Here is a 26116-nt window from a genome sequence, read left to right as displayed (position 1 = left end):
TAACCAGATGAATGCTTCACTGAGTCACACATACCTCTCTGTGCCTCTGGATATGAGAGCATTCTTAATTGCTGTCGTGGAGGCTTATTGATACACTGTATGTTCAGTATTTAAATGAAATACAGCCAGGAATTTGTAACAACTTAAAAGAGATACTATAATTGTGATATTTATCTTGTTCAATTGCTGTGAGATTGGTTAGAAAGCAGTCCTCAGGTAATGTCAATGTCTTTTCCTGCAGCCTTTTTCCTAAGGCATATTTATAGCCTATTAATAATCGTCTTCCCTGCATTTTAGTGAAGTGATGGTGGCTTGGGTCAGCAGTAAGAGTGTGTTGGTGTTCCTTCCCTTCTCTCCACTGTCTTTATCCTTCCAGTATTACTCACATCCCCTGTTTATCCAATTGTCAACTTCCTGCTTGTTATTCAGGCCCAGATTCTCAAGGTATTGAGTTTTCAGATTCTTTTTAAAATTTACAGGAGCCAAGTTCTGCAACAATAATTTAAAAAGATTTAAGTGCTTTGAAAGTTTCACCCTGTGAATTCAAGTTGGGTCTAATTCCTAATTTAGTCCTGCAGTGGCATTTGTGCACAGAAGTATTTTTTACCTTAATACTTTCTCTGTTCTAAATCAGATATCTAGTCATCAGATGGCATTATTAATTAATTAGTAATTAGACTGCCTTCACTTAAAAAAAACATATGGATTATGAATCAGGTCATACTTCCTAGTAAAAAAAGGTCTTGAGGAGAAAGCTTTTTCAGAGATTGTAAATGTACTTCTTCATTCCTTTCATGTAGGGAAAAGTTGGTATATTAGGAGAAGATATGAATTCATGCAAAGAAGAGGATCTTGGCTTTTGAACTACAAATTGCAAGATTATGAGTTCTGATATTGATGTCCTTGAACATGTGACTGGGAATGATAAATTTGCAGATATTTGTTGATTCCTGAGGAGCAGAAAGTATAGGAATATCAAGCGTTTTTTACCTTAACATTGAAGGAATACCGGGTGGGAAGCAGATAGGTTTCACTGGTGGTGGAAAGAGAATTCGGAGTCTGAATTATTCATATTAAAGCATATTGATTCCTACCTTGTGTATACCTGTGACTGAGATTTGATTAGCTGCCATTGAGATAATTGGTTAGTGAAAGGAACTGGGCACTAACAGGCAGTGTATTTACAACATTTATCTATGGGATCCCCAGATGAGTTTTAATCTTTGTACAAAAGAAAACCTCTTAGGTTTGTTTTTTGTTTCTTCTTCCCCCTTCAGGTGCCATTGTACGTAACAGCTTGAATTCTAGAAGTTTAAGATTTAATACAGTCAGAAAGATTTGCTGAGAGGGTTTTATCTACTGAGAAAGTTAACTAAGACTGTAATCTTTCTTGTGACTGCTGAAAAGCTCAGGTGAAAGCTCATATCCATTGTGTAAATTCACTGTAATTTAATATATGCATTTAACTGGCTAGAAAATGGAAAGAAGTTAATTTTGTGAATTTTTCTTGGTTCTGTTTTTTCACTGAAAACTTATAATTTCCAGTGATATATAAAATAACTATTTGGATCAGATACATGTCTCCATTATCTGCTTGTATTTAATTGTTATGTGATTGAGTAGGTGTTAGCTCCCAGAAAGGAATAGTAACACTTAGCTTTTTTTTGTTCTCCTCTCAATGGGAAGTACAGACTAAGGTGGGTTTTTTAATTTGGTTTTCTTCTTTGCAGCATTGACATTTAAGATACCTGAAGGATAAATACTATGCAAGTGCAGCTGTAATTAAAGGTCAATGGCCAGCTGTGATAAAGAGGGTATGGTTAGCTTGTTTACCATGCAATATCTGTAATCTTGTAGTAGTCCTACATGGGTGGTGAGTGCTACCTAACAAATGCTCCTCAAAAACTATGTAAAAACTTTTCCCATCTCATTATTTGGGTCACCCCATATTTGCTCCTGTCAAACAAATTTTTTTTTTTTGCAAGTAGGTGTAGTAGTGAAGAAATTGTAGACTAAGGTGTAAGAAAGAGGTGTTTCTGCAAATTCCCTATTACATTACTGGCACAGTATTAGCCAAGTAACATATGAATCGGCTTGCTCTAGGCTTTCCTAATTGGCAGAGTGTACCTAAATATTCTGCTTGATTCATATTAGTAGTTTGCATGTGGGAAAGTATGGAGATTTGATATTAGGAAGAAATTCTTTATTCTGAGGATGGTGGGGTGCTGGCCCAGGTTGCTCAGAGAAGTTGTGGCTGCCCATCCCAGGAGTTGTGCAGCACCGGGTTGGATGGGGCTTGGGCAACTGTATCTGGTGGAAGGTGTCCCTGCCCAAGGCAGGGGCGTTGGAACTGGATGGGCTTTAAGATCCCTTCCAACCCAAACCATTCTAGGATTTTATGGTTCTATAAAGTTGTGATAGTACCTTTCTGAAATAATCCTTTCTCTGGTGCATCAGTTTATTGAATACCGCTCCCAGTTTTATGGAAGGGGGACTTGTAATAGCCGCAAAATATAATGCGCCAAAAAGAAGAAGAAAAAAAATAAAACAGCTATATGAACAAACCCAAACTTTCTCTGGAGGGAAATAAATAAGCAAGATTGAAATATTGTCTAGGTCACATCTTTTAGTGGAGCCTTATGGATTACGATGAGAGTTTTAATATATTCAGAAGGAGTTGTGGAAATTGAGGCCAAGGAGGGGAATACTTCTCCAGTGTTGTTTACATAGACTCCATCTGTGGTTTAGGAAGCCCATGAACCCCAAACTACTGAAGGTTGGGAGTGTCATCAGTTACTATTTTGTGTTTATTCTGTTCTTGTACTGTTCCATAGCTGTCAGTAGGAGCAGAAACCTTTCTCTAACATTATTTGAACACCCATATTTCATCAAATAAGGCATCTAAAAATGCCAGTGTGAATTGATGCATTTCGGGTTTCCTTTTCTGCCCCATCAGCAGGCGCATCCTCCTGCGCTTGTTTAGAGCAATAGAAGTTGAGACAAATTCTCGTCATGCAACAACGTACCACGTGACTTCAGGCATTTCTTCATCTACGATGTTGAAACAAGCAGAAGGGAAGGCGCTCAGCATTACTACTCCTGAGTTTCACCAGGTAGATGCACATGACATCAAGATTGCCTTCAGTCAGAAATCTTGAAGTACGGCTTTGCTGGGTGGGTCTCTGAAGAATTTGAAAGAGTTCTGCAGATAGGGCGTGTTTACCTTCGTCAAAATAGCGAGTGCAATGCCTCTTCCCTGCTGATGTGCTTAGGCTCTCATTGACTGCAACATCATAAAGGTAGGAATTTCTTTCCTTTTTATCTGTTTGGCTTGCTTGTTTGTTTTTTAACTCTTCTGTACTTCATATTACGGTCTGAATCGCTGGTGTGTACTGGTCTCTAACATTGTCTGTTTTATAGGGGAAAATTAGAGTGACTCTTATGATAGTCTTTGGATAAAGAGTGGAATAGGTGTTAATGAGATTGCCACTAAGTATTTCAATCTCTGAGAAATGCATTTCATTTTAGAGCAAAGTAGTAGAGGTTACAGTAGTAGCTTTTCTACTTCTTGTATCTTTATTCTACTAAGTGTTTGTAAGAGCACTTTTCTGAGTTGGATGGGAGGAAAATTTATTAACAGGGAAGATAACGTTAGCTAAGGATGTAAATGTGATTGCATTAAAAAACCTTGAATTCGAGTTGCTTGGAAAAGCTATTTCTAATTTGTTTCTGCAAAATGCTAAGAAAAAAAAATGTTCTGTAAGGAATTCAGTTTAGCGGACTTCTTTATGACTTACCTGTCACAGATCGGAAGAAGTTAGTGTTATAAATAGTGCATTTAAGCAAGCTGCCGGTAAGGGTTCTTTCACAGTAATGCTGTGACATTCAGATGGAGGAACCTAGCTCATTTTTCCTTTTACTTTTTGTAATGTATACCTGTTTCTTAGGTAGCTTACCAGTCTGGGTCACATCTTCAGCCGAGGTGCCAGTTTTGATGAAGAGGCTGTGCTAGTACATGCTTAGCTGGAGATCTTCCCTTGCATTTGTTAGGACATGAAAAGGCTGCCAAGCAGTGGCTGAATAATGCAATACTAGTTATATTCTGGCTCCTCCTCTACTTGGCTTTTTGGGTGGAGAATGTCTGGGCAGGTTAAACTGCAAAAGAGGGAATAACCAACAGGAGGAGAACTGAGAACAGTGGAACACAACAGACATGGTTTTAATTGCTGGTTCAGGGTGATGTAGAGTTCGTTAAAGTCAATGTACAAGCTTGAGGCACTGTGTGTACATGATGGCTGAAGACCCAAACCTGGGAACCTACAAACAGGACAGTTTTCCAGAGCATAAATGCACCAGCCCTGTCTCTTTCTCTGCCTCCCAAAGGCTAATTTAAAATCTGAAGTCATCCACTGTGCAGGAGGAGAAGCCAACCACCTTTGCCTCTGCACCCTCAGGTCCTCTGTCTAGTTTGTTAGTGTTCTTCCTTCTGTCTTCACATGTTTTGTGGTACTGTTATACTTCCAAGGTGCTTATCCTGGCCTCTGCATACATATATGCTGCTCTGTTCTTCTCTGCCCTTAACCCCCTTCCTTAAATAAGTCACCAAGAAGGCTCACAACTCTGATAAAATCTCTATTGTATAATTTAGCATTTTAAGTTAGACTTGAGGGTTTTGTTTCAAATTAAATCTTAGTACGCTACAAAAATATAGTCACTTTTGCATCTTTCTCTTTCAGAAATAATTTGAAGTGTCATACTTGAATATTTTTTCTTACGTTCTGGGGAGTGTTGCTGACAAGTTCTTGAAGCAACTGCTGTTGTTGCTCTAGATCTGTTCAAACATTATGAATCAAGAATCTATTAAGAACCTGTAGTTTGAATAGAGTTCTTTTTTTCTTTTCAAAACAATATCTTTTTACCTCAATTATTGCAGATATTTGAGTTATTTCATAGCTCTTTATCCAGCTCTATCAATGTTATGGATATTTAAAGCTTAAAGCAGACGTAGTTTGCCCCACAACTGTACAGCAGGAGGAATGTATTTGACTTTTCTCAGCTGCCTGCAATCAGCTAAAACCATTTTAGCTGCTCAGAAATTATTTTAGATTTTTAAGTAGACAGAGCATAGTAACTTTCACCTAGGAAAAAAAATATTTCAAACAAGCCTGATTCTCTTTTTTTCCTTCCCCAGAGAACAGGGAAAAATATAAAATTCACTTGCCACCTAGATGAGATTTATTGAAAGTGTTATTTTAGCCTGCTTCAATATAGTAATAGAGTTACAAGGTAATGTGATAGAATAGTAAAAGAAGTAAAATACTCTAATTGCCCTATAACTGGGCGCTTAAACTGTTTACAGTTGAGATTTGTACAAGCTAGGGAGTAAATCTGAAGTTAAAGGTCTCAGAGCAATCTTAATTCAGCTGTTTTATGTGTATGGAGTATTTCAGTCTTTCATCATAAGAACCCCTAAGTTCAGGTCTTTTTTATTCTGTGCTGCCACTGAATGTATGTGTAGGCTTGGTAAGATGTCATTCACATTGTGTGGAATTTAACTGGAATAGTGTTTTCATATTTGAACAGACAAGATGTAAAGAGTTGATAACACCAATGCATTATCTTTCATTCAGTTCTTTCCTCCACAAACCATAGTCCAAACCCTTTATGCCATTTAGATGCAAAACACTGCTTGAGCAAGTGCAGAAAACAGTGTCAAGAAGCAGAAACAAGCAATGTCTCCAAGTGGCAGATATCTACAAACAACTGATGCCTGAATGAGTGAGTTTGTGTGGCAGAGAACAGTGGAGGTCAGGGTTGCTCTTTCTGCCTTAGGGACTTGTAATTTTTTAGCATAAAAATTATCAGCAGAGAAGGTAATCCAGTGTCACATCCTGTGATTTCTCAAACTTGCAACTTGCAACTATGTCCAGAAGATGTATAAAACATCTGTTGTACGTTTGAAAGGCTGTATGGCACAATATCAACTGTCAACGCTTGCGTGAATACTAAACCATTAACAAGTCAGGGCTTGTACATGTTGGGGTTTGGGGATTTTATTAAAACTCACTTTTCTGTACTGTTGGGATCCTTTTTTTTTTTTTGAAGGGTATCTCTTAGGTATTCTGCATAACCATTAGCAACAAAGTCCAGGTTCCATATTTTTTTACCTGTTTAATTTTGTTGATAGCAGTTGGGATTCTTTAAACAACATGCTGTCTGTTTTTAGCAGAACACAAATCTGCTGCTGGAATTTGTGTGTTAATTATTGCATATATTGCTTAGTCGTAAGCAAAACCAAAACCTGTGATATAATGGATCTGATCTTTATTTACTTTTTTAAACCACTTTGCTTTAATGTGGATGATTAATAGCCTGGAACAGATTTGCTATCTCTTGATATCTGTGAGAGTTCATTTTTCCCAACAGTCACTACACCAGCTTTACCAGTTCTACCAAATGATGAGAAAAATAGGAGAATTATGTTATTCTTGCTTTTCCTGGCTTCATTCTTTCCCTGTTACACCTCTGGAGTCACACTGAGTAGACAGTCAAATGAGATGCTTAAAGAAATTGAGGCTTATTTCACTTGCATGTTTGTGTTAGTGATCCATTGGGTTTTATAGTTTATTCAGTAAATAAGGATAGGAAATCCTCCTAACACATCCTTCAGACCTGGATATCGCTTTCTCTTCATTCTGGTTTTGGAAATTCAGTTTTTGCAAGCAAGAGCTTTTGCATGGAGAACACAATCAAAGCTTTGGCTGTGTTCCCTTTCGTTCGTTCCCTGGACTGCAACAGCCAGAAATTCCAGTTCAAAGCACCAGCTGAATTTTTTTTTTCAAGATGTAGCCACGTAGCTTTTGTCAAATCAAAATTTGCCCATTTTTTGCCTAACAGCATTAAAAATATGATTTAAAAAAAAAATCATATACCAGGCATACAAGGAAAAGGGCTTTGAAAGAAACTTCACATTGGTATTTCCCTACTGTGTAGGCTTTGCTTTAATTATAAAGGATGCAGTTCCTGAAGTAATCATTCCTGATTTTCCTGTTTTGCACTAGCCCATTTAACACTGGGATTAGGCTACAGAGGAGATACTTCCTCAGCAAGGAGGTGATTAGATTTCTTTACTTGGAGTATTTAATTTCCAAGGTGCAGGGGAAGTTTTGGATTCTAATATATCTTTGATTGTTAAACTGATTATTTTAGGCCCTTCTAGAGCAAAGTTAGTGAGACCAGTTTTGTCTATGAAAAGAATAGTGATGATGCTGGTGTGTGGATAGGAATCTGTGAAGAAGCAGGGGTGGAGGTTCACCCTGGTTTGGGCAGAATACTGGTCACTTGGCTGGTCTCATTTCTCACACCTGCTCGCTTGGTGCTGTGACAAGCTGGAAGGAAAAAGTTCTGAGCTCAGCACTCTTAGCGTTAGGAGGTTCAGGCTGGGTAGGCTTTCCAGTTTCTTGTTAGAACTGGTCCTGGATCAGGACAAGCTGTGCCTTTGCATCCACTGCCTATTCTTTGAAAGCTGTGTGTGTGAGGGGAGAATAACACGTTATGACAGTTTATGCAAACTGAAAAGATCGACTGCCTTTGAAATCCAGTATCTAGAGCCTGATCCCAGCACTGGAACTGGCTGACACTAGAACATGTGACTGGTTACACTAGAACACATGACAATGTGTGGTAGCAAGCCCCTGACAGAAGTGTTCTCTAGTTTTATATTCATGTCCTAGGAAAACAAACCTGGCTCCCAAGTACTGCAGTTGTAATGCTTCTCAGAGGTCAAATTTTCTCAGCAGCATAAAATGCGCGTGTTGCAAAATGTGGTCCACTCACCCCAGTGATAAGAAACTGGTTGTCCCATTTCCCACCCAGATTTTATGACCTATGTGAGGAAATGCCCATCAATCTCACCATCATAGCCCTTGAGTGGGAGAAGGGAGAGCTGAAAACCTTCTACCTAATTATTTTCCTCTTCCACAACAGCGTCTGTGGTGGATCCAGTCACTTTCCCACTCACACTACAGGCATTGGAAGAGGTGTTCTCAGTGTAAGGTTGTATGGTCAAAGGGTTATTGTCCTTCCTAACCTGTTAGGATTCAACATGCCGCCACAAATCTTTGGGTTAAAACAAAAACTAAACATCATTTACAATATATAAAAGAGCTTGAGATTGGTCTGCATGTAATGTGCCAGAACAGTAGTCCTTGTGGGGGCAAAAGCAGTTTTCCAGAAAAAAAACCATGCAAACAGTAATGGGAGAATTCTGTCCTATGGCACTGGCAATGTGCCTTTAACCTGATGTAATTTGAAAGCAGCATTTGCTCTCTCTGGCTATTCGATCTCTGCCTGGTGAATTGACACAGATGTGGGATTAAGGGTTCTGAGAAGTCTTTCCGCCACAATTGTCCCAGGCAGCTGGTAGTCGGAAGGTGGAGAGATTAGTAAATGGCAGCTCTGGATTTTGTAACAGACAAAGCTCGCTAGAGATAAATGACTTGTGTGCTTGCTATCTGTCTCCTTTTCTTCATCCTCTGGCCACTTCTTTCACAACTTACACAGCCATTGTTTAGATTCAGAAGGATTCAAAGTAAATAATTTAGAATGAAGTGTTCAAGTCATAATGTGGAGAAAGCTGATAATGAGGGTTAGCATTTGGGTCTGCGGGTGCTGTAGATGTGGTGAGAACTATAGAGCTAGATTATTTGGATCTGTGATGCTGTGGGAGCACTGAAAGAACCGTTTTGGCAGAGGGGATGGGATAATAGGTTCATCTTTAAAAGTGAAATTGAGGTCTAATGCTAATTTTAATCAAGGTGTCTGGGAAGCAGCACGTATGTAGTGGTGGTGGAGGAAGTGATAGATAAAGCTAGTGCTGAGTTTTCCCTGCTTAGTTTGCAGCAGAGAAGAGAACCTTATTTATACGTGATGTGTGTGACAAAATAGTATTTATGGAGTTCCTATACATTTCAGCATCTCCATGGTTTATGGAGGGATAAGACTACATAATCACAGAGCCACAGCTGTAAGCCACTTAAGAGCCAAGAAGGAAAGAGAAACTGTAAAATGCTCAGGTCGCTACTGCTCAGGTGTGTTTGGAAGGACTTCCTCACATTCCAAGTGCTCCAGGAACCTTGTGATGAGAACTGAAGCCAAAGGAGACGGGAAAACAGCCCAACTATTTAAGCAGCTGCTATTATGTAGATGGAAATCTCCAAGATTGCCCAGGGAATGGCCTGATTTGCTGCAGTGAAAATATAGCTTGGATGTTGAGTGAACATTCAGTTTAAAGGTAATGAAATGTAAGAATAGGCTGCAGACAGATGTGGAATTTCATCCAAGTAATTCTTAGAAAACTGTTGATAATGTTCATCAGGGTGGTTGAATCCTGTGTGCCGGGCAAGACCTGGTAGAAATACAGGGGATTACAGCAGGAGTTTCAGAGAGCTCACCTTTCTATGAGGAAGGATTTCTGCTGGATGGACTTCAGATCGGATCCCAAATCCCAGAATTCCCTTAACATTTAAGATGAAGCATGTGCTTATGACCTTAGTTTAAAAGAAATGTGGTAACTAGTTTAAGACCTGAAAAGGTAGTTTTATGGTAAGGCATCATGTGGAATTAAAACATGAACCGGTGAGATCTTGGGAACCCAATATGAAAATATGAACTCCTGCGTTTTACTGAGGTTGAAGTGTTTTGGATGCATATTCAGTGACAACCCAACTCACCATCATTGAACTATTAGTGCTCTTTCCACTGTCTTAGAATACACTGGCCTATTTTTATTAGGGTTAGTTTGCAATGCACATTTAGTTTAAAAAAAAAAAAGGATAGATTAGGAAGCATAAGTGTGTAATGAGTCTCTCCCCTGGCCTTCTGGGGCAGTTCATCTGCAAGCCTTTCTGTCTGACCTACAATGTCATGTTTCAAAGCCCTGCTTCATTATCATGGCGCCTGCTAGCTGTATTTAAGGGTCTGTTCGCAGCCCCATTATAAATGCCCACTTCCAGGAGTTTATAATTCAGCAGTAAAAAATTGCTCTAGGCTGAAACTTGGTGTATAAAGTCTCAGTGCAGGAATAATTGCAATTTCTCCCTCTATTTTTGCTTTTGCTTATATACACACACAATTAATTCAGTAGGTTTTTACTGTTCCCTTTTGGCATTTAAAAAGTTTAAATGGTTGGGTTATTAATATTTCAATGCTGACTACTGTGCTTGGCCAGTAAATCGATTCACGGTGTCTGTTAACCCAGCTCTGTTTGATGGATACCAGTCAGGATTTCACAAACCTTCTGCAGGGCTGCAGCATAATGGGAACAGCCCAGTGTGGATCACAGTGATTCTTCATTTAGCTGTTGAAAAGTGGCTTCAGAGCCAGCTGTGTCCAAATCTGCGAAGCCAGTGTGAACGCACTAACCATGGTGTCCTGATCCAGGCGAAACTGAAGTCTTGTAGCCCTGGCTTGAATAGGGAAGAACATGAAAGTGCCTGAAGTACTGTCTGTCCTCAGCATGATTTGATCTCCTCGCTTGATTCCATACAACTATGTTGCTGCGAGATCTTCCAGTGGCTTGTCTGACACCACGAGGAGCTTTGATTGAAATTCTCTCACTTCATTTATTTCCTCATCAAAACTGTGGTTCAGTGAAATTGATTATTTCTTCCTTTTTCTTTTCCTAGTTTACAGAAATTTTTAGTATGGAAAAAAGTTACTAAAGTTTATTGCTTCTAGAAATTATAGAAAAATTATTTCAGCCTTATAGTAAATTCTCTTTTTATTCAACTTTTGAGTCTTTTTAAAGGATGTATACCATGTTTGTACTGTAAAGACCTTATAACTAAATGAGGAGTAACAGAAATTTCTAAATACGTAATATTATTAAGTGCAAAGGTTCAAAAAGACTTTTAAAAGAAGGAAATATTTTGGCTTCGGTGAATCTTTTTTTTTTTTCTTCAATAACTGAATTTAGACGTTTTGTTCTGATCTAGGGTTTGGTCACTGTTAATTCATAGTGTGTCCTGCAAATCCCTCAAAAAGCTTGCACTGATTTTTATGCTTGGTCCTATGCACAAGTGTTTGTGAAATCGGGGTCAAGGTGTACGTGGCCATTAGCGTATTAAGCAGCAGTAAGTCAACAGTGACATGTCTTTATTGCAGGTCTGAGCCACCCCTGGACTTTCTCATTCCTTTCTCCACTCTTCTACCCACTTATATTTCAGGCTGCTTAGGAAAGATTGGTTGTCTTTAGTATCTTTTGTGTATTTATATGATAGGTTATAAATGCTTATTTTAAACTATTTGATCAGGTCTAAGCAGTCTAGTGGGAATGACTGAAAGGAGACAGCAGATTACCTCTCCCTGCTGCAGATTTCAAAGGTCCTGCATTGTTTTATACCAGCTCAAAATGGAGCTCTATTATTTTATCTTCTGTTGGTTCATAATCCCACCTGTATGCTCTAAACCAAGGGGGTTTCAACTTTTTGTAACTGGTTTATTTTTTAAACTGACTTTCCTGACTGGGTCTACTGTTCATTTAATCTGGGGACATCTGAGCATCTCTACAGCACTTGCAGGTTCTCTACAGAGTGTCTCTGTTGGACCCGCAGTATCAGTGCAACCCATGTGGGCCAAGACAGCTTCACCAGCCTCATCTGCTGCTTGTTCCTTATCTGTAGGAAATGTCACAGAATCACAGAATCACAGAATCACACAAGGTTGGAAAGGACCCATTGGATCATCGAGTCCAACCATTCCTAACACTCCCTAAACCATGTCCCTAAGCACTTCATCCACCCGTTCCTTAAACACCTCCAGGGAAGGCGACTCGACCACCTCCCTGGGCAGCCTCTGCCAGTGCCCAATGACTCTTACTGTGAAGAATTTTTTTCTGATATCCAACCTGAACCTCCCCTGACGGAGCTTCAGGCCATTCCCTCTTCTCCTGTCCCCTGTCACTTGGGAGAAGAGGCCAGCTCCCTCCTCTCCACAACCTCCTTTCAGGTAGTTGTAGAGAGTAATAAGGTCTCCCCTCAGCCTCCTCTTCTCCAGGCTAAACAACCCCAGCTCTCTCAGCCGCTCCTCATAAGACTTGTAAACTGTAAAGACTTGTAGTTGTCCTGCCAACTGGGAGCCACGATTCTGCACAAGGAAGTTCAGTATGTTTTTCATGTGTTTTCTTTCTAATACATCGGGAATAATTTTTAATTATCTCTTTATTTTCGTAGCATGGCAAACATACTTAAGACACTTAACAGCTGGTTCTGGTGGGAGAATATCTGGATGCCTATTAATTGTACGTGGGCACACTTTGTAGACCGTGATGATCTTGTCTTTCCGAAACCGCAGCAGTTATATGCCACAATACCATATGCTTTCGTATTGCTGATTATCCGATTCTCTAGTGAAAGGTAAGAAACAAATGAAACTTTATGCTAATGTTACTTTTCATTAATGCTAATTGTTTTTGAAAAAGTGTCTTTAGATCAATGCTCTTTTGTTTTTATAAAAGAGGAGTAGTTTGGGGTTTGCTAGAAAGATCTGGCAGGTGAAAACCCAGGAGATAGTTTCATCATTAGGAACGTGTTGCTGTGGTGCAATCTAGAAGGAAAACGTTTTTATCTAGCTTTTCTAAAACAGCATTTGTATTATTCTAATTATCTTCTTTCACTAGAGATACAATTAATACACAACCATTTGGGTTTCCTTTTGCTTTTTCCCCTTTGGTGGAAGGGTAAAGGTATTTGTCCTCCAAACCAAACTTCTCCTTTCATTTGGTCCTCCACCAGAACGCTTGTGTGAGATGGATGGATCCCAGGTGTTTAGCTATAGCAAAACTAGGCAGACTGGAAAGATCACAGTTTCACGTGAATGTTTTATGCCGGCCTGTTCATGCCGATTACTTTTCTTTCCCACTTTGGCACTAGAAGATGGATTGCTTCTGCAGCTGGAATCTTATAGGACAGGCAGAGGCTGGCTCTACATCAGAAAGCTACAAACATATTAAGATTTGTAGTGCTTTGACTTATTTATTTTTGCCTTTTTTGCTTGACTTTTTTTTTTTTTGCTCTAAACAACATGATTAGTAGCTTTTTGTAATTATTTCAGGAGAGTGAGGAAATTTTGGAATCGTGGAAGTTGGACTGACTTAAAACAGAACCAGATAAGATCATTTGTGTTAGAGATCAAAAGTAATTTGGATCATGTGTTTATAACCATTCAGTGTCTCCAGAGTAAACATTTGCCCAGCTTTGTCTCGCTGTACTGCTATTGGAAATAGCTCATGAATAATTAGCCCACACATCTGGCCTGCAGTGAATCTGCCCAGGAAGGAGGAAACTGACCCCTGCCAGGAGTAACAAGGAATCAATTGCTGATATGAACGGTGAGGGGGGGCTTTTTCAGAAAAGCCCACCCAAATAAAAGAGTGAAGCATTTTGCCTGCTCTTCAGCAATTCGTATTGGAAAATGGAAGAGAAGAAGAAGAAACCTTCAGTCCCTGGGGCAGTTGCTGTGTGCCACAACCTAGAGGCCGCAAGCCCAAACCAGTGTCTTAGGCAGTGGTGGTCTAGTGAAGCCATGTGCTAAATGACTCTGCCACTAGGAGAAAGTATCCCAATTACAATCTTTCAGCTCACTTGGAGCGAGCATCTGTTCTTGTTTTGTTCTCCCTTAGCTTTTGCTTAAGTCAAGTATCCCTCTGAAAAACATAAGGACACAAAAATCAGGATCTTCCCTTCAGTTTTATAGCATGTCACAACCAGAAACTTGAGTCCTTGCGTGTGCTTTTTTACATAGCTGTTAATACACTAGTTCTCTCTTGGGATTGGCTAGAGGTGGATGCCTTTCTCTCACAGCGCACTGTTGCATCCTGTGGCAGATTAGATTGCTTCAGATTTATTTTCTTCTTAGGTGTTCTCATGCCAGGATATGGTCTTAGAACCGTGCTGCATTTTTAAAGTTTGTCACGGTATGTCTTTTCAGATATCTTGCCATACCTCTGGCAAAAGCCTTGGGCATAAAGAATGTAAGACGTGTGAAGCCACAACCTAATCCTGTTTTAGAGAGTTATTTCCAGGAGTGCTCGAAACATCCATCCCAAGTAAGAATTTTCATTGTTTTAAACTACTTCTGGTTATGGAAGATCCCAAGTCTTACTATTTCAATCAGTTGTCAGTGATGACATCATAGGATGAGTTCCAGCTGATTGACAGATGACTTAATTTATTTGGGGGTTTGTTGCTATTCTGCTGACAAAGGTACATGGCATCTGAAACAGGAAATACATTTAAGGTGTTTAGTTTCCTGGCATGCTGTTCTAGGTTAGATTGTTAATAATATTTCCAGTGAAGATCAGTGTTCCATCTTTAACTCATTCTACCTGGAGAAAACGTCGACTGACATATGTTGTTGGGAAGTGGTATCCTATTTATTGCAAGCAGTAATGTTGGAATGCTAGCATAGAAGCCTTTTGATCCGTTATATTGTTGCATAGTTAATCCTGGCTTATGTGAGAAATTAGAGCAGTCTTTTCATTACCTTGCTGTTTGTTTTTAAAATCGAACGAGGAAAAGATATTAGCCAATGTTTACCATCTGAGAAAATGAGGCAACTTGGTTGTTGATGTGAAATGGAGACTTTGCTGTGAATGCAGCCTCAGAAAGTTCTCTTGCCTAACTATGGTTACCAAACAATTATAGAGTTCGTACACTGTTTTTGAAAAGAAATATGTGCTTTCTAGTAATGAGGGATATATATATATAATTATTAATACCTGGAACTTCGCTTTCTATCCCTGACTCTGCTCTTTTTTTACTATGTCTTTTGCCTGTTATCATCAGGAATAGATGTATTTGTGCTCACATGTGAGCTCCACTCTATCTGGGCAAGTATCCCAATCTGTTTCATACCCTCCTTCTGCATGAGTACAGTTTAACAATAAATCTCTGAATGGAAGCAGACCATTTTAATGCTCATCAGTACTTGGGAAAGTTTCAGGCTGCATCCTTTAGGTGCTCAGCTTGGGGGAACCCTGTGCCTGAGAGAGCGTGCAGAGGCCTGGCTGGTGATTGAGGGCATCTAGGCTACGTTGTCCATCAAAATATTCCTCTGTGGCAAGTAAAGAGCTCTCCAGCCAGCTGTATGGGCTGAACACAGAGGCTGTTTGTGTTCCTTCCCTCCCCAGCAGCTGAGCAGCTTCACTCACATACCAGAGCTTCCTCTGAGGGTAGGAGACTAACTGAACTGGACTTGCCACCCACTATTTGCATCCTAGCCTTGCTAGGAAAGAGCTTCCCCAGAAACCTGTCGAACTCTACCTTGCTCCTGCAGCGCTGTCAGGGGAGGGCAGCCCACACCTCCCGCACTTTGGGATGAAGGAGAGGGAGGAGACCTACAGGCCTGTGCACATGGGGCACTGAGCACCCAGAAATGCAAGAGTCACACTGCCTTCTGCTTAGCACACACTGTGGTTGCACAGCAGAGCCGCTTCATCTTCAGAGCGCACGTGAAGCAGATGCTGGGCTGTTGCACTTGAATGGGTCGATGCCTTTCCAGGCAACGCTATACCCCCAGTTTATTTGAAAGTGTTGGAAAAAGGCAGTCTGGATTTTTCTTTGCAAGTAAGATTAACTGACTTGCCCATACCACAGAAATACATTGGATTTGAGAACAGCGTTCAGGTCACCTTAATTTAGGCCTCTGTTTTACCTGCAAGACTCATTTAAACATAATCCATTAATTAATTATCATTAGCTAAGATATTAGATACAAAGGCAATGTGTGTTTATACATGGCGCTTCCCTCTCCAGTTCAATCTCTTGCTTAGCAGTAAGTTCCATTTTTTTAAACTATCAGAAGCCACCAGAAAGACAGTAGCACGCTTTGTGGATCTGTATGCTTCATGCCCGCTTTATTTGTATAAATTGGTAGTGTGAAAATCCAGGGTTTCTGTGGGTGTCACCCAGAAATTAAACAAGGAAGCCTGCAAGATAAACCCCCATAGATAGTTAATATTAGTAATATTTTAAAATGAAGACCATGCAGCAGTGGGAAGCTGAGCTGTGAAGTACAAAATAAATAATAATAAATAAATAAATGAAAGTTGTATTGGAATACATCTTGTTGCTAATGCAGTTTCTTTCTTTTCAGTCAGAGATTCAAGGCCTTGCCAAAAAGTGCAACTGTACGGTCCATTTGGTGGAAAAGTGGTTTAGGAGACGGCGAAACCTTGAGATCCCAACAGTGCTTCAGAAATTCCAGGAAGCTTTGTAAGAAGAGACAATGCTTTTGATTTTTGTGAATTTTAGTGTTTAGTGTAAAATAATAGAGGTCCTTGGGTACCTTCTCAGGGGACTGGGTTTCCAGAAAGCTGAAACTGTCTGACAAGCGTTTTGGTTTGTGCGTACAGAAACAAATTGAAGGGATCTAGTAGCCTTTCTCAAAATGGTGTGACTTCAAGATTTGGTGGTTTCTCCTCAAACAAACATCAAAAATATTTTACATTTTTCTTCATGGTGTAATTATGGGCTTATTTGTAGGTTCCTGCTACCTAGTGCTAATGAAAACACGCAGAGGATAGGAAACGATATTTTTGTCTGCCTGTAATCATAGGGGAAGAAAAATGCCTCTTCACTCTTGTTTAGTTGAGTACCTGTATGGTCATTTTGGGATGCTATTATATGTAAAGTCAGTTTGAGAGCAGGAATCATGACATTCTAAGTAAATGATAGGTGTGACAGCTTGATTAGGAGGTACTGTGCAAAACATAAGTTGAAATATGCTGATGAGAGTGGGCCATTGAATGATTTTAAGTCATAATAATGAATATGTAAAAAGTTTTGAAACCTTCTGCATGTGATTGAAAACTGGAAAAGCATTTGAGAGTCTTGAGTTTTCCCAAATGTGTGAGGACTTCCCCATACCTGAACATTTTACTACTTAACTACTCCAGTCTAATCCAAAATCTCATAGGAATTGCAAATCTCCAGTTGGGCATAGCTTTACTTACATAACTTATCCTTTTTTGGATGCTGACATTAACTGTACCAATGTAAAACACTTTTCTAATGTACTGTATATTTGGATTTTGACTAGCGTAATTACATTGGCAAAAATTCACATGATGATAATATTTAACCTTTTTTAGTGTAGCTTAACTTAAGGAATGAAGGTTAAAAATACAACTGTGAAGCTCAAAGTTGAGTACTTTATCAAGATTATTTTCAGTGTGAATCAACATGGTAATGATTTGTCAATGTCTTCTGTGGACATAAATCAAATTGACAGACATAGATGTGTTGCTCTGAAGCCTGAGTTCGGTCAACTGTCCTGGCAAACCAACGTCCATAGTGTATTGGTGCCACTGTGTCGATCAGTTAACTTTGGTTTGAAAGTGACAAGAAGATTTCCTGCTGTTGATAAAAGACCTACCTTTTATGCATGCATGTCTCTAGTAATACACAGCCAAAGACTGAAATTAAAACTTACTTGGCAGCTCGAGTGCGAATTAAGCAAACGGGTTTCTCTTGTGCAATTTTGTGAACCTTGTTCTGCTCTTTGTCAGTAAATCTAATTGGATATAATTCTCAAGGCAAAAAAATGAGGAACAGAGTTATTCAACATTAATATTCAGTGTTAAAATTAGTCAGTGTTACAAGCATTATGAAATTTTTAAAAGCCTGCAATCTCCAGGATAATTTTTCTGAATCATAAGGAAACTCCGAGCTGAGTCTACACCATACTTAAGCTACTAACGCTCCCAGTTAAGCAACATTAGGGTTTGGAAAGCCCTTTGCATAAAACCTTCCCTGCTGTAAAAGACTTAGCCAGCCTCTAACTTCACCTACTAAATTCTTTTTTGTTAGACTCGGTTGAAGAGAAAAGTTTCTTAAATAAGAAAATCCTGCGTAAGTAGTGTTGGGTGCTCTCCCTGGTTCAGAGCTTAAAAGGCGCTTGGGTAAAATTTGGTGAATTTGGCTGAGTTTTACTTCAGGTTTTGTTCACCAAATTCATAAAGAAGCTTGGGTAACTGCAGAATGAGGTAGTGCTCTGGCAGTCTCATGTGTATAGTGAGTTCATCTGAAGCAGTGAGTCTTTATTGCCAGTTGTGTTCAAGATACATTTATAGGGCTGGGGACTAATGGCATGGGCTTGATAGGTGCTCTGTGCTTTGGGTCTGATTCAGAAAACCGCTTGCGCTTTACAGTAAACACAGAATCAGCCCTGCTATAGCCACTGGACTACTCACACCTACTTTGCTTGAAATAAGAGACATGAGGGTGGAATCAGCCCCTGTGTAAAGCCTGTCCCATGTTGTTTCGCCTAGCATCTCTTGGTTAACTCTGAACCAGATATGACTTTTGGGTTCCGCTCTCTTCCATTTGCTCTCTTGATTTCCACCATGTCCCTTTGAATTTGTCTGCCTGCGCAGCTGGTATTCTGAAGTGTTATTTTCCAGTCACCTGAAGAAAGATGCTTTAAAGTTGACAGTTTATTACCAGTATATGAAGTGGCAATTTTATAATTGCTTTCCTGACTACTTCTGCAGGCATGAGTCAGACTATGTTGTCTAACCTCCTCCATTCCATGTCCTCACGTATTCTTGTTTTTCTTGTAAAATGCTGGCTGGGTCTTTGAACAACTCATTCTTTGACCTGGGATATCAGCCTCCAGGTAACCTAAGGCTCAAAAAGGAGGGGCTGCTTTTACTAAATAGGTTCTCATCTTTCTCATGAATGTTTGCCAAAGACCACAATCTAATTTTTATACGTCTTTCAATTCTTTAGTACAGTACTGTTCTTGAGGCTCTCTCTTCTCCTTTATAGCAAATATAGGTTTTCTGGGAGGCTATTCGCTGCCCTCCTCCTGATGCCTCTAGTTCTATAAAACATTCTCACTGCGTTTGAGGCCATGAGCCTGTCTCTGCGATCATGACCTTTCTCACCATGTTAAGCCCTGCAGTGTTTTCTTACTGATCTTGAAGAGCTGCTCTGGGAAAGGTCAGGCTTGTTCCTGCCAAGGAGAAGAGTGGAAAGGAAGAGATTTTTCCACCACCTGTAGAGGTGGAGTGGGAATGCTCTGGCTGTGTCTCCAGCCACACCCAGTCCCAGGGACAATACCTCCCACGCAGGCTCTAGAGTCATTACAATGCTGATTGCTGGCTCCAAATCACAGCATCCTGTTCTGACATACAAACAACAACATAATTTTGGTTCACTAAGATACACAAGAACTCTTTTCCCTTTGCCGACTTACCAGGTAGGTGGTGACATTCCTTGACAGATGTCCATTTCAGCCTAAAGAAGCTTGTATTGGGCTAAATGCTGGTAAACCTAGTTAAAGAAGGACGTTACCAGTTAACTCAGATCTGTTGTAAGACACAAACTAATACAGTAGTTGTTAAACTTTCATAGAGCTCCCCTGTTTTCAACCATCAGTGTTAACAGACATCAAAAGAAATTAACTCTGCAATTGAAACAAGTCACTGTTGGTGTTCACAGCATTCAGTGTTTGATCAGAAAGGAAAGTATGTGTTCTGTGGCTGACAGGCCCTCTGGAGTCAGAGAATTGTGAGATGTTCTTAGTTCAGCGTGAATATTCTAGAGGGATTGATACAGCAGGAAACATTGATGTTATCAAACATCAGTTTTTAGGGAATTTGTTACATTTGCTGCTGTAATCACAATCAAGGTATTTCTGTTGTGATAATGTAAAATAATTCACTGCTTTAGCAATTAGTCAAAGCTTAAATATTTAAATATTAATAATTCAGGTATAGTTTATACATGACAACCGTTAATGTAGAGTGTGAGGGCTCACTTATGTGAAGTTTGTGATTTACAATGATTTGCAGTAATTCTGGCTTGGGATGATATCTATAAAAAAAATATCATGCTTTTCTTATCTTTTCATTTTAATTTTGCAGCTGGCGATTTTCATTCTATCTTGCAACCTCCATTGCTGGCCTTATATTTCTGCATGATGTAAGTTAATTTTTTGAAGGATTGATGTCTTTTTTAACAAAATAAGGACCTATTTCTAGATCTTTCTGAAGCCCTTTGAAAGACTCCCTGGCTTCAGTGGTTCTTTGGGTTCAGATCTTTATAAGTTTGTGGTCTAGATGATGGGCTGCAACATGCACTGAAGTTTTACTTAATTTTTAAATTCTCTTTTGAACTTCTATGCTAAAGTAATTTATGAGTATCAGTATTTTTAAGAAAAGTTTTAAGAAGTCGCACAGATGGTTTTACAATGTGCCTTGTTAACACCTACAAATGCATCACATGGTCATGTTTTCCTCAAAGGAGGCCATAAACTGTTTCTGGCAGCACTTTGGGGGGTTACAACAATGGTGTGTTTCATGGCTATTTATTGAGGTGTTGCTGCTGAGTTGGAAGTTGGGAATAACAGAGAGTGCTGCTTGTAACTCTGTAAGCACTGCCTGGGGTGTCATTAATGTTTCTCCGGAGCACAGAACAATTCTCAGCGTGTCTACATTCATCTGGCTCTTCTCCCCAAAAACTGTTTATCGTCCTGAACCAGTGGTGTGTGTGGCTGGTAAACACGGCAAAATCTAATCACTGTGGCAACATATTTTGAGTAATTGCAGTAATAAAGCACACACCCACTGCTTTGGATGATGAAATGATGAACTGGAATGTTTCAGGTGTCCTGAAAAGAAGCCAGAAAAGCTGAGACCAATGTAATATCATTGAGATGTAAGATCCCTTTAGAAATTGGTGGAGAACGATTATCAAGACTATTGCTTCTTAGCTCGTTCCACTTGGAGACATTTTAAGTAGTGAAGACTTTGGGTTAACAGGACTTATTGTTGCTCAGCTCATCAGTCTCTGAATCATCTGTCTTCCCCAGAAACCCTGGTTTTACGACATATGGCAGACGTGGGTTGGCTACCCATTTCAGGTGAGACTTTTGGCATTGAGCCATTGGCCTCGAGGCATTCCATGTATCTCCCTAATGGAAAGGATAATTCACAGAAGCGCTTCTCCTTCCCAACAGCTACTACCTAGAGAGGTGTGGCAACAAAGCCTTTTGCCCTTCTTTGGTTCCTTCTGCTGACTGTTGCAGGCCTCCGTGCTTTGCTTGTGCTGCAACTCAGCCCTCCAGCCAGACCACGGTTATTTCCACCCATCCCAGGTTACGAGTTGCGCACGGTAGATGCTCTGTGTGTTATGGGTTTCAGTGCAGAACCCCTAAGCACGCACCAATGCTGACGATGCTCTGAGGCACTGCAGAACAGTGTTATGCAGAGAGGGATGCCGTGCAGCCCAATTGCTGTGGGCCTGCTGGCTGCAGTGATTTGGTTTGCCGTAGTGTGAGCCCCTGCTCTGGGGATCGTTGCTCAATAGTTGGGTTGTTCGCAAGGATCGCCAGGCTTTCATTTCTTCCTGAAATATTTTACTAACAGTCCCATAACAAAAGACTCCAAGCAAACTTCCTTCGTGCCCACCTGCCAGAGGTTCTTATGTGCCCCCCAGTCTTGTTTTTATAAATCTGGCCGATCTCGCTGCTTCTTATTCCTATCCTACTCAGGGGCCAAAAGTAAAAAGAATCCTGACTCCTAGGTGGGTTTTCCGCAGCTTCTATGCGTGGGACTTGATAACCAAGCCTACTTCTTGCCATCTGCAAAATGTATTGAACCAAGGAAGCGACCCTGCTCAGCATCAAGCCCTAAGCAACTGTGTAGGATTTTAGCATAACTAACTGACACTTTAGCTACAGGATGTGTGATTGTTTAAAATGTTAATTGTTCACCAAAATGGAGGGCTTTGTTTATTTGCATTTGTTTGTAATTAAATGCAGAAACACTCTGTGTAGCTCTCTGACAAAAATATTAAAAAAAAAATCATGCTGAAATTTGGAGGTGGGGGAGAAGCTCTTGTTCTGAGTAAAGGTTAAAATATTTGGCTCCCATAACATCTTTCTTAATGAAGCCCAGAACAGGGATTTAGTTTAGTGTGATTTTTTTTTTTTTTTAAGCGAGACTCAGCAGAGGAGCAAAAACAGTGAGGAAAGGAAAAAAGAAGTAATTTTACTTGGCAATAATTTTTTTGCTATTCTTGGTTAACTGTTTTCTTTGTCTTCATTTTCAGACTCTGTTGCCATCCCAATATTGGTATTACATGATGGAGATTAGTTTTTACTGGTCTCTTTTATTTACACTTGGGATTGACATCAAAAGGAAGGTAAGTGGCCGTGCTTGTTTGTAGCTAGAACCTCTGTTCTGTGAGGGTGGGGAAGTGTTTATAAGGAAAAGCACTGTCCTGATGATGGATTTGGTGCAGCCACATGAGGGCAGCATCAGTCTATGCTTGGCACACCTGCACACATCCATGCTTTCCTGGCTGCCAGGGCATCTCTCTGTGTGTGACCGGTCTCGCTTGTCACTTCATCTGCATGGAGACTCTCAAGAGTCGTACTTGCTTGACTCTACCTGTTTTTTTTCTCTCCTTCCCAGGATTTTAAGGCTCATGTCGTTCATCACTTTGCAGCCATTGGGTTGATGAGTTTCTCTTGGTGTGGCAACTATGTGCGTCTTGGAACACTGGTGATTTTTGTGCACGATACTGCAGATTTCTGGCTTGAGGTACCCCTGCACTCTATTTTTGTTTTGGTTTCTTTGGTTGGTGGAATTTTGGGTTGGTTTTTGTTGTTGTTGCCCAGGTTACGTTCAGTGATGTTTTAATATATTTGCCACAAGTTTCATTTGATCATATTCCCACAGAGACACAACTTCACAGATTTGATAAATTATAAGATAAAAACGAACTCCTAGATAATTTAAGCTGATACTGTGTTACAGAATCCATTATGAAAAAAGAGCAGAAGAGAAGTTCTTTAGTATAGAACAGGGACTAGAAATACAGCTGCGTTCCTGGATTATTCTTGTTTCACTGTTAAAATTGGACCAAGTTAGCTAGCCTGCAAACAGTTTGACCCAAGGGGTATGTCTACATCATACGCTTCTGCCTGGAAACACTCAAGCTATCTCTGAACAAGGTATCACAGGTATCTACTGGCAGAAGAAAACCTTCCGGTGGACTGAAGGGGAAGTCCCTTCCCTGAATAAAATACTGATCTTTAGAAATGCTTATAATTTAGAAGTGCCTTATTCTGCACGCAGCACTGTGGTTGTAAAGGCTTACTGCTGGCTTTCTTGAAAGGCAAATGCGTGCTGTGTTTCCTTCAATAGAGTTATCCTGAGTTTACAGCACCAAGATTGAGAGCATAGTTTCATCACCTCTTTCTGGTGTCGCTGCTGGTGTAAGCAGCCCTTGCAGGCTGTTGTCTCTCACTGTTCATTTCTGCTGCTGATATTCTATCTGTTTTATTGGAACAACTCATTGTGGGGTCCTGTGGTAGGGATTGGTCCAGATTAAATGTGTGCATGCAGGTTTTTTTTCTGTTGCTTTTAACCCTGAACTGCTTTGTGATCCAATTAAATGTGTGGCTGTACGGTTGAGGTGACAGCTGGTAGGACAGCACTCGGATGGAAACTGAAGTTGAATACAGAATAACTTAATTCAGCCCTGCCACTCAAAAGTTCATCAAACTGTTGTTTAAGACTTAATCTTGGCACCTGAAGCCTTGTTCCCACCTACAACACCTATTTTGAGAACAACTATTTAGTTCAGCAGTGCCCAGGGTGATTCCTAGAAGAAGCACAGAGTTGTACAGTTCAGCTAAGGGAGAAGCAGTAATTATAATCTTTATTAGCATTCCTGAGCATGCAGATATGACCAGCGGCTTCTCTTTGGTTCAGCCTGTTCTGAATTTGGAACAGGAACGAGGGATTACCTCTGTTTTCTAGAGCAGTTTGTGTTTCCATGACACTTTTATATTCTGATTGGAGAGCTGTTCTTTAGGCCTTTGATACAGAGTCCGTTCCTTTAAGATGAAAGGAGAAATATAAACAAAGAATCTGTTTTGATACTGCTTTATTAGGTATCAGTGAAATGATGGCTTTAAATGTCGAAGAGGGAGGAATTTTTCTTTCTGCTTAGGTGGAAGATGAGTCCTTGTTTATGAAAATGGAGAAAGAAACTAATTTCAGAGAATATGTGTAATATGTTTGGTTTTTGTTCAATCCAGGCAGCCAAAATGTTTAATTACGCTCACTGGGAGAAAACCTGCAATGCGCTCTTTATCATCTTTTCTATCGCATTCTTCATCACAAGGATCATCCTGTTCCCCTTCTGGTAAGCAAGATTTAATGTAGTCACGGGCTTTTATTTTGTTCCCATTTCCATTGAGAGGTTAGTGTGGGTTGTGACGGAAGAAGGAAAGTAATGGATTGGACTTTAAAGAGGAGAAAATTGTTGGCCAGTGAGAAGAGTTGACAAAAACTGTTCTTTCTTTAAAAAAAAATTAAGTAAAAGTAGAGTTTTTTTTTAAAGGTACCTTTGAAAATATGCTAACCAAAATAAAGGCTTTAAAGTATTTTTTAACTTATTTTTGTAAATTGTGGTTTAGTACTCTGAGCTCTTGTATTCTCAAGGAGATTGAGCTACTTCTCTGGGAGAAATTGTTTTTTGTTTCGTTCCATCCCTCCTGCTGTAGCTGCAATGTCGGAGTACAGCGTAATTCCTATATGATTGTAGTTTATTTTTTGTAGAGCCTTCTTTTTGTTACCTAGTTCTTGGGTAGCACCTCATCTCGCTAACATGAGGAGCTTTCAGAAAAGTTAAGGTGAACCAATTCATTTATGAAGTCAATGCAAATAAACCATAACTGGTTAAATACTCACATGACTTTGGAGTACTATGTTTTAATCTGTTTTGGATTATTAATCTGATTTGGAGTATCCACATGGGTGCTTAGTGTGCTTAATGCTTAACAGGTTTAGCTTTTTAAGTGTTTAATGTATTTCACATTCATGGTTTCATTGAGTTGCTCCACTTTGCCTTCATACCCCTCCCTACTTGTGGACAACCTCTTAGAGACTCAGGCTGGTTAAATTAATAGTTCTGAACATTGATCAACGCAAGGTTTTAACTTCCTATAGTATTTTCTTTCAGAAATGCTGATCTATTTTACTTTCTTGTCATTTTTTGAATAACTACACAGTTGATCTCCAGTCATTTTGCTTCACTGAATTTCTTGCTCTTGAATTCTTCAGCTTGGAAGCAAAACATGATGAGATTAAACGGACTGAAAAAGCCTTGAATATTATGAAAGTAGTGAAGCCTTTAGATGCATAAAACATATGTTAATTAACAAAAAGCCTGGTTGCAAAGCCTGTACAATTTTCTCTGGAGTGTGTATTTCAGATTAGAAAGAATTTGCATTAAAAAAAATGGCATAGACAAGCTCTGAGTTGCGCAGTATCTTGACCACACAGAGCTAAAGATTAAAATGAATGGGATTTTTTCTATCCTTATTTAGGATACTTTCATCTAAGCCTCAAATTTCTCATCTTCTGAAGACTGTATTTCAGTGGAGATGAGTAATCTAGTTAAGACAGAGTTTTTTTTAATTAATCTGTCATATTTGCAGAGCTTCTTAGTATTTTTTGGAAATAATTAATCAGTTTGGAATATGAAATTAGAAACAGTTGTAAGTAGCATAAAGAAATCTTGCACCTTAACAGTGCCCTTTATTTTTTAGGATTCTTCGTGCCACAGTGTATCTGCCTACGTACTACTCCACAACTCCTGTCATAGCTTACTTTTTATCCAATGGACTGCTTTTGACCCTTCAAGGCTTGCATTTGTATTGGGGCTACTTAATTTTCAAGATTTTGAAAAGGTTCATTTTCTTAAAGGTAAGCAATTTGGCTTCTGTGGGAAGATGTGGGAAATATCTGATGTTAAGTCTGATAGGTTTACTCAGAATTCCTTATTGTTTTCCTGAATTTTTGGGTCAGCATTTTTTATAAGTATTTACAAAGTACAGAGGTGTTTAAATGTGCTTTCTACGCTGGAGGTCATAGATCAGAACATTGAAATTTCAGCTAGAGCCTTTTTTTTCCCCTGTATCTGATGTTTTGCTCTGATAGTAAATGAGAAATGAGCTCTCCCAAAAATAAGAAACCCCAAGATGGTGTAGAACTCTTTAGTAATTCCTGTGTTCTGAGTGAGAGCAATCTTTCTTC

The 26116-nt window shown here is 39.6% G+C and overlaps 2 protein-coding genes across 6 annotated transcripts in view; both read left to right on the top strand.

The window, feature by feature from the left end:
• Positions 1–12365, top strand: part of LINS1 (lines homolog 1) — a 30212-nt gene extending 17847 nt beyond the window's left edge. Inside the window, exon 9 of one of the 4 annotated variants that reach the window (XM_054077435.1) lies at positions 12231–12365. The gene's annotated coding sequence lies outside the window, so the exon portion shown is untranslated. Of the gene's footprint in view, positions 1–800; positions 1272–2956; positions 3096–12230 lie in introns of those variants that run through there. The other 3 variants (XM_054077434.1, XM_054077437.1, XM_009565097.2) reach the window with 3 other exon arrangements.
• CERS3 (ceramide synthase 3) overlaps positions 1–26116 on the top strand; it is a 52491-nt gene that overhangs the window by 5849 nt on the left and 20526 nt on the right. Inside the window, exons 1-10 of one of the 2 annotated variants that reach the window (XM_009565077.2) lie at positions 3077–3299; positions 12231–12413; positions 13987–14104; positions 16153–16271; positions 19928–19985; positions 20875–20925; positions 22116–22208; positions 22481–22609; positions 24115–24221; positions 25630–25786. In XM_009565077.2, coding sequence (XP_009563372.2) covers positions 12232–12413; positions 13987–14104; positions 16153–16271; positions 19928–19985; positions 20875–20925; positions 22116–22208; positions 22481–22609; positions 24115–24221; positions 25630–25786 — 1014 coding nt within the window. In that variant the 5' untranslated portion in view covers positions 3077–3299; position 12231. Of the gene's footprint in view, positions 1–3076; positions 3300–12230; positions 12414–13986; positions 14105–16152; positions 16272–19927; positions 19986–20874; positions 20926–22115; positions 22209–22480; positions 22610–24114; positions 24222–25629; positions 25787–26116 lie in introns of those variants that run through there. The other variant, XM_054077440.1, reaches the window with a different exon arrangement.

This window comes from Cuculus canorus, chromosome 12 (assembly GCF_017976375.1).
Source record: "Cuculus canorus isolate bCucCan1 chromosome 12, bCucCan1.pri, whole genome shotgun sequence".
Taxonomy (NCBI): domain Eukaryota; kingdom Metazoa; phylum Chordata; class Aves; order Cuculiformes; family Cuculidae; genus Cuculus; species Cuculus canorus.
This window is presented reverse-complemented; position numbering and strand designations above follow the sequence as displayed.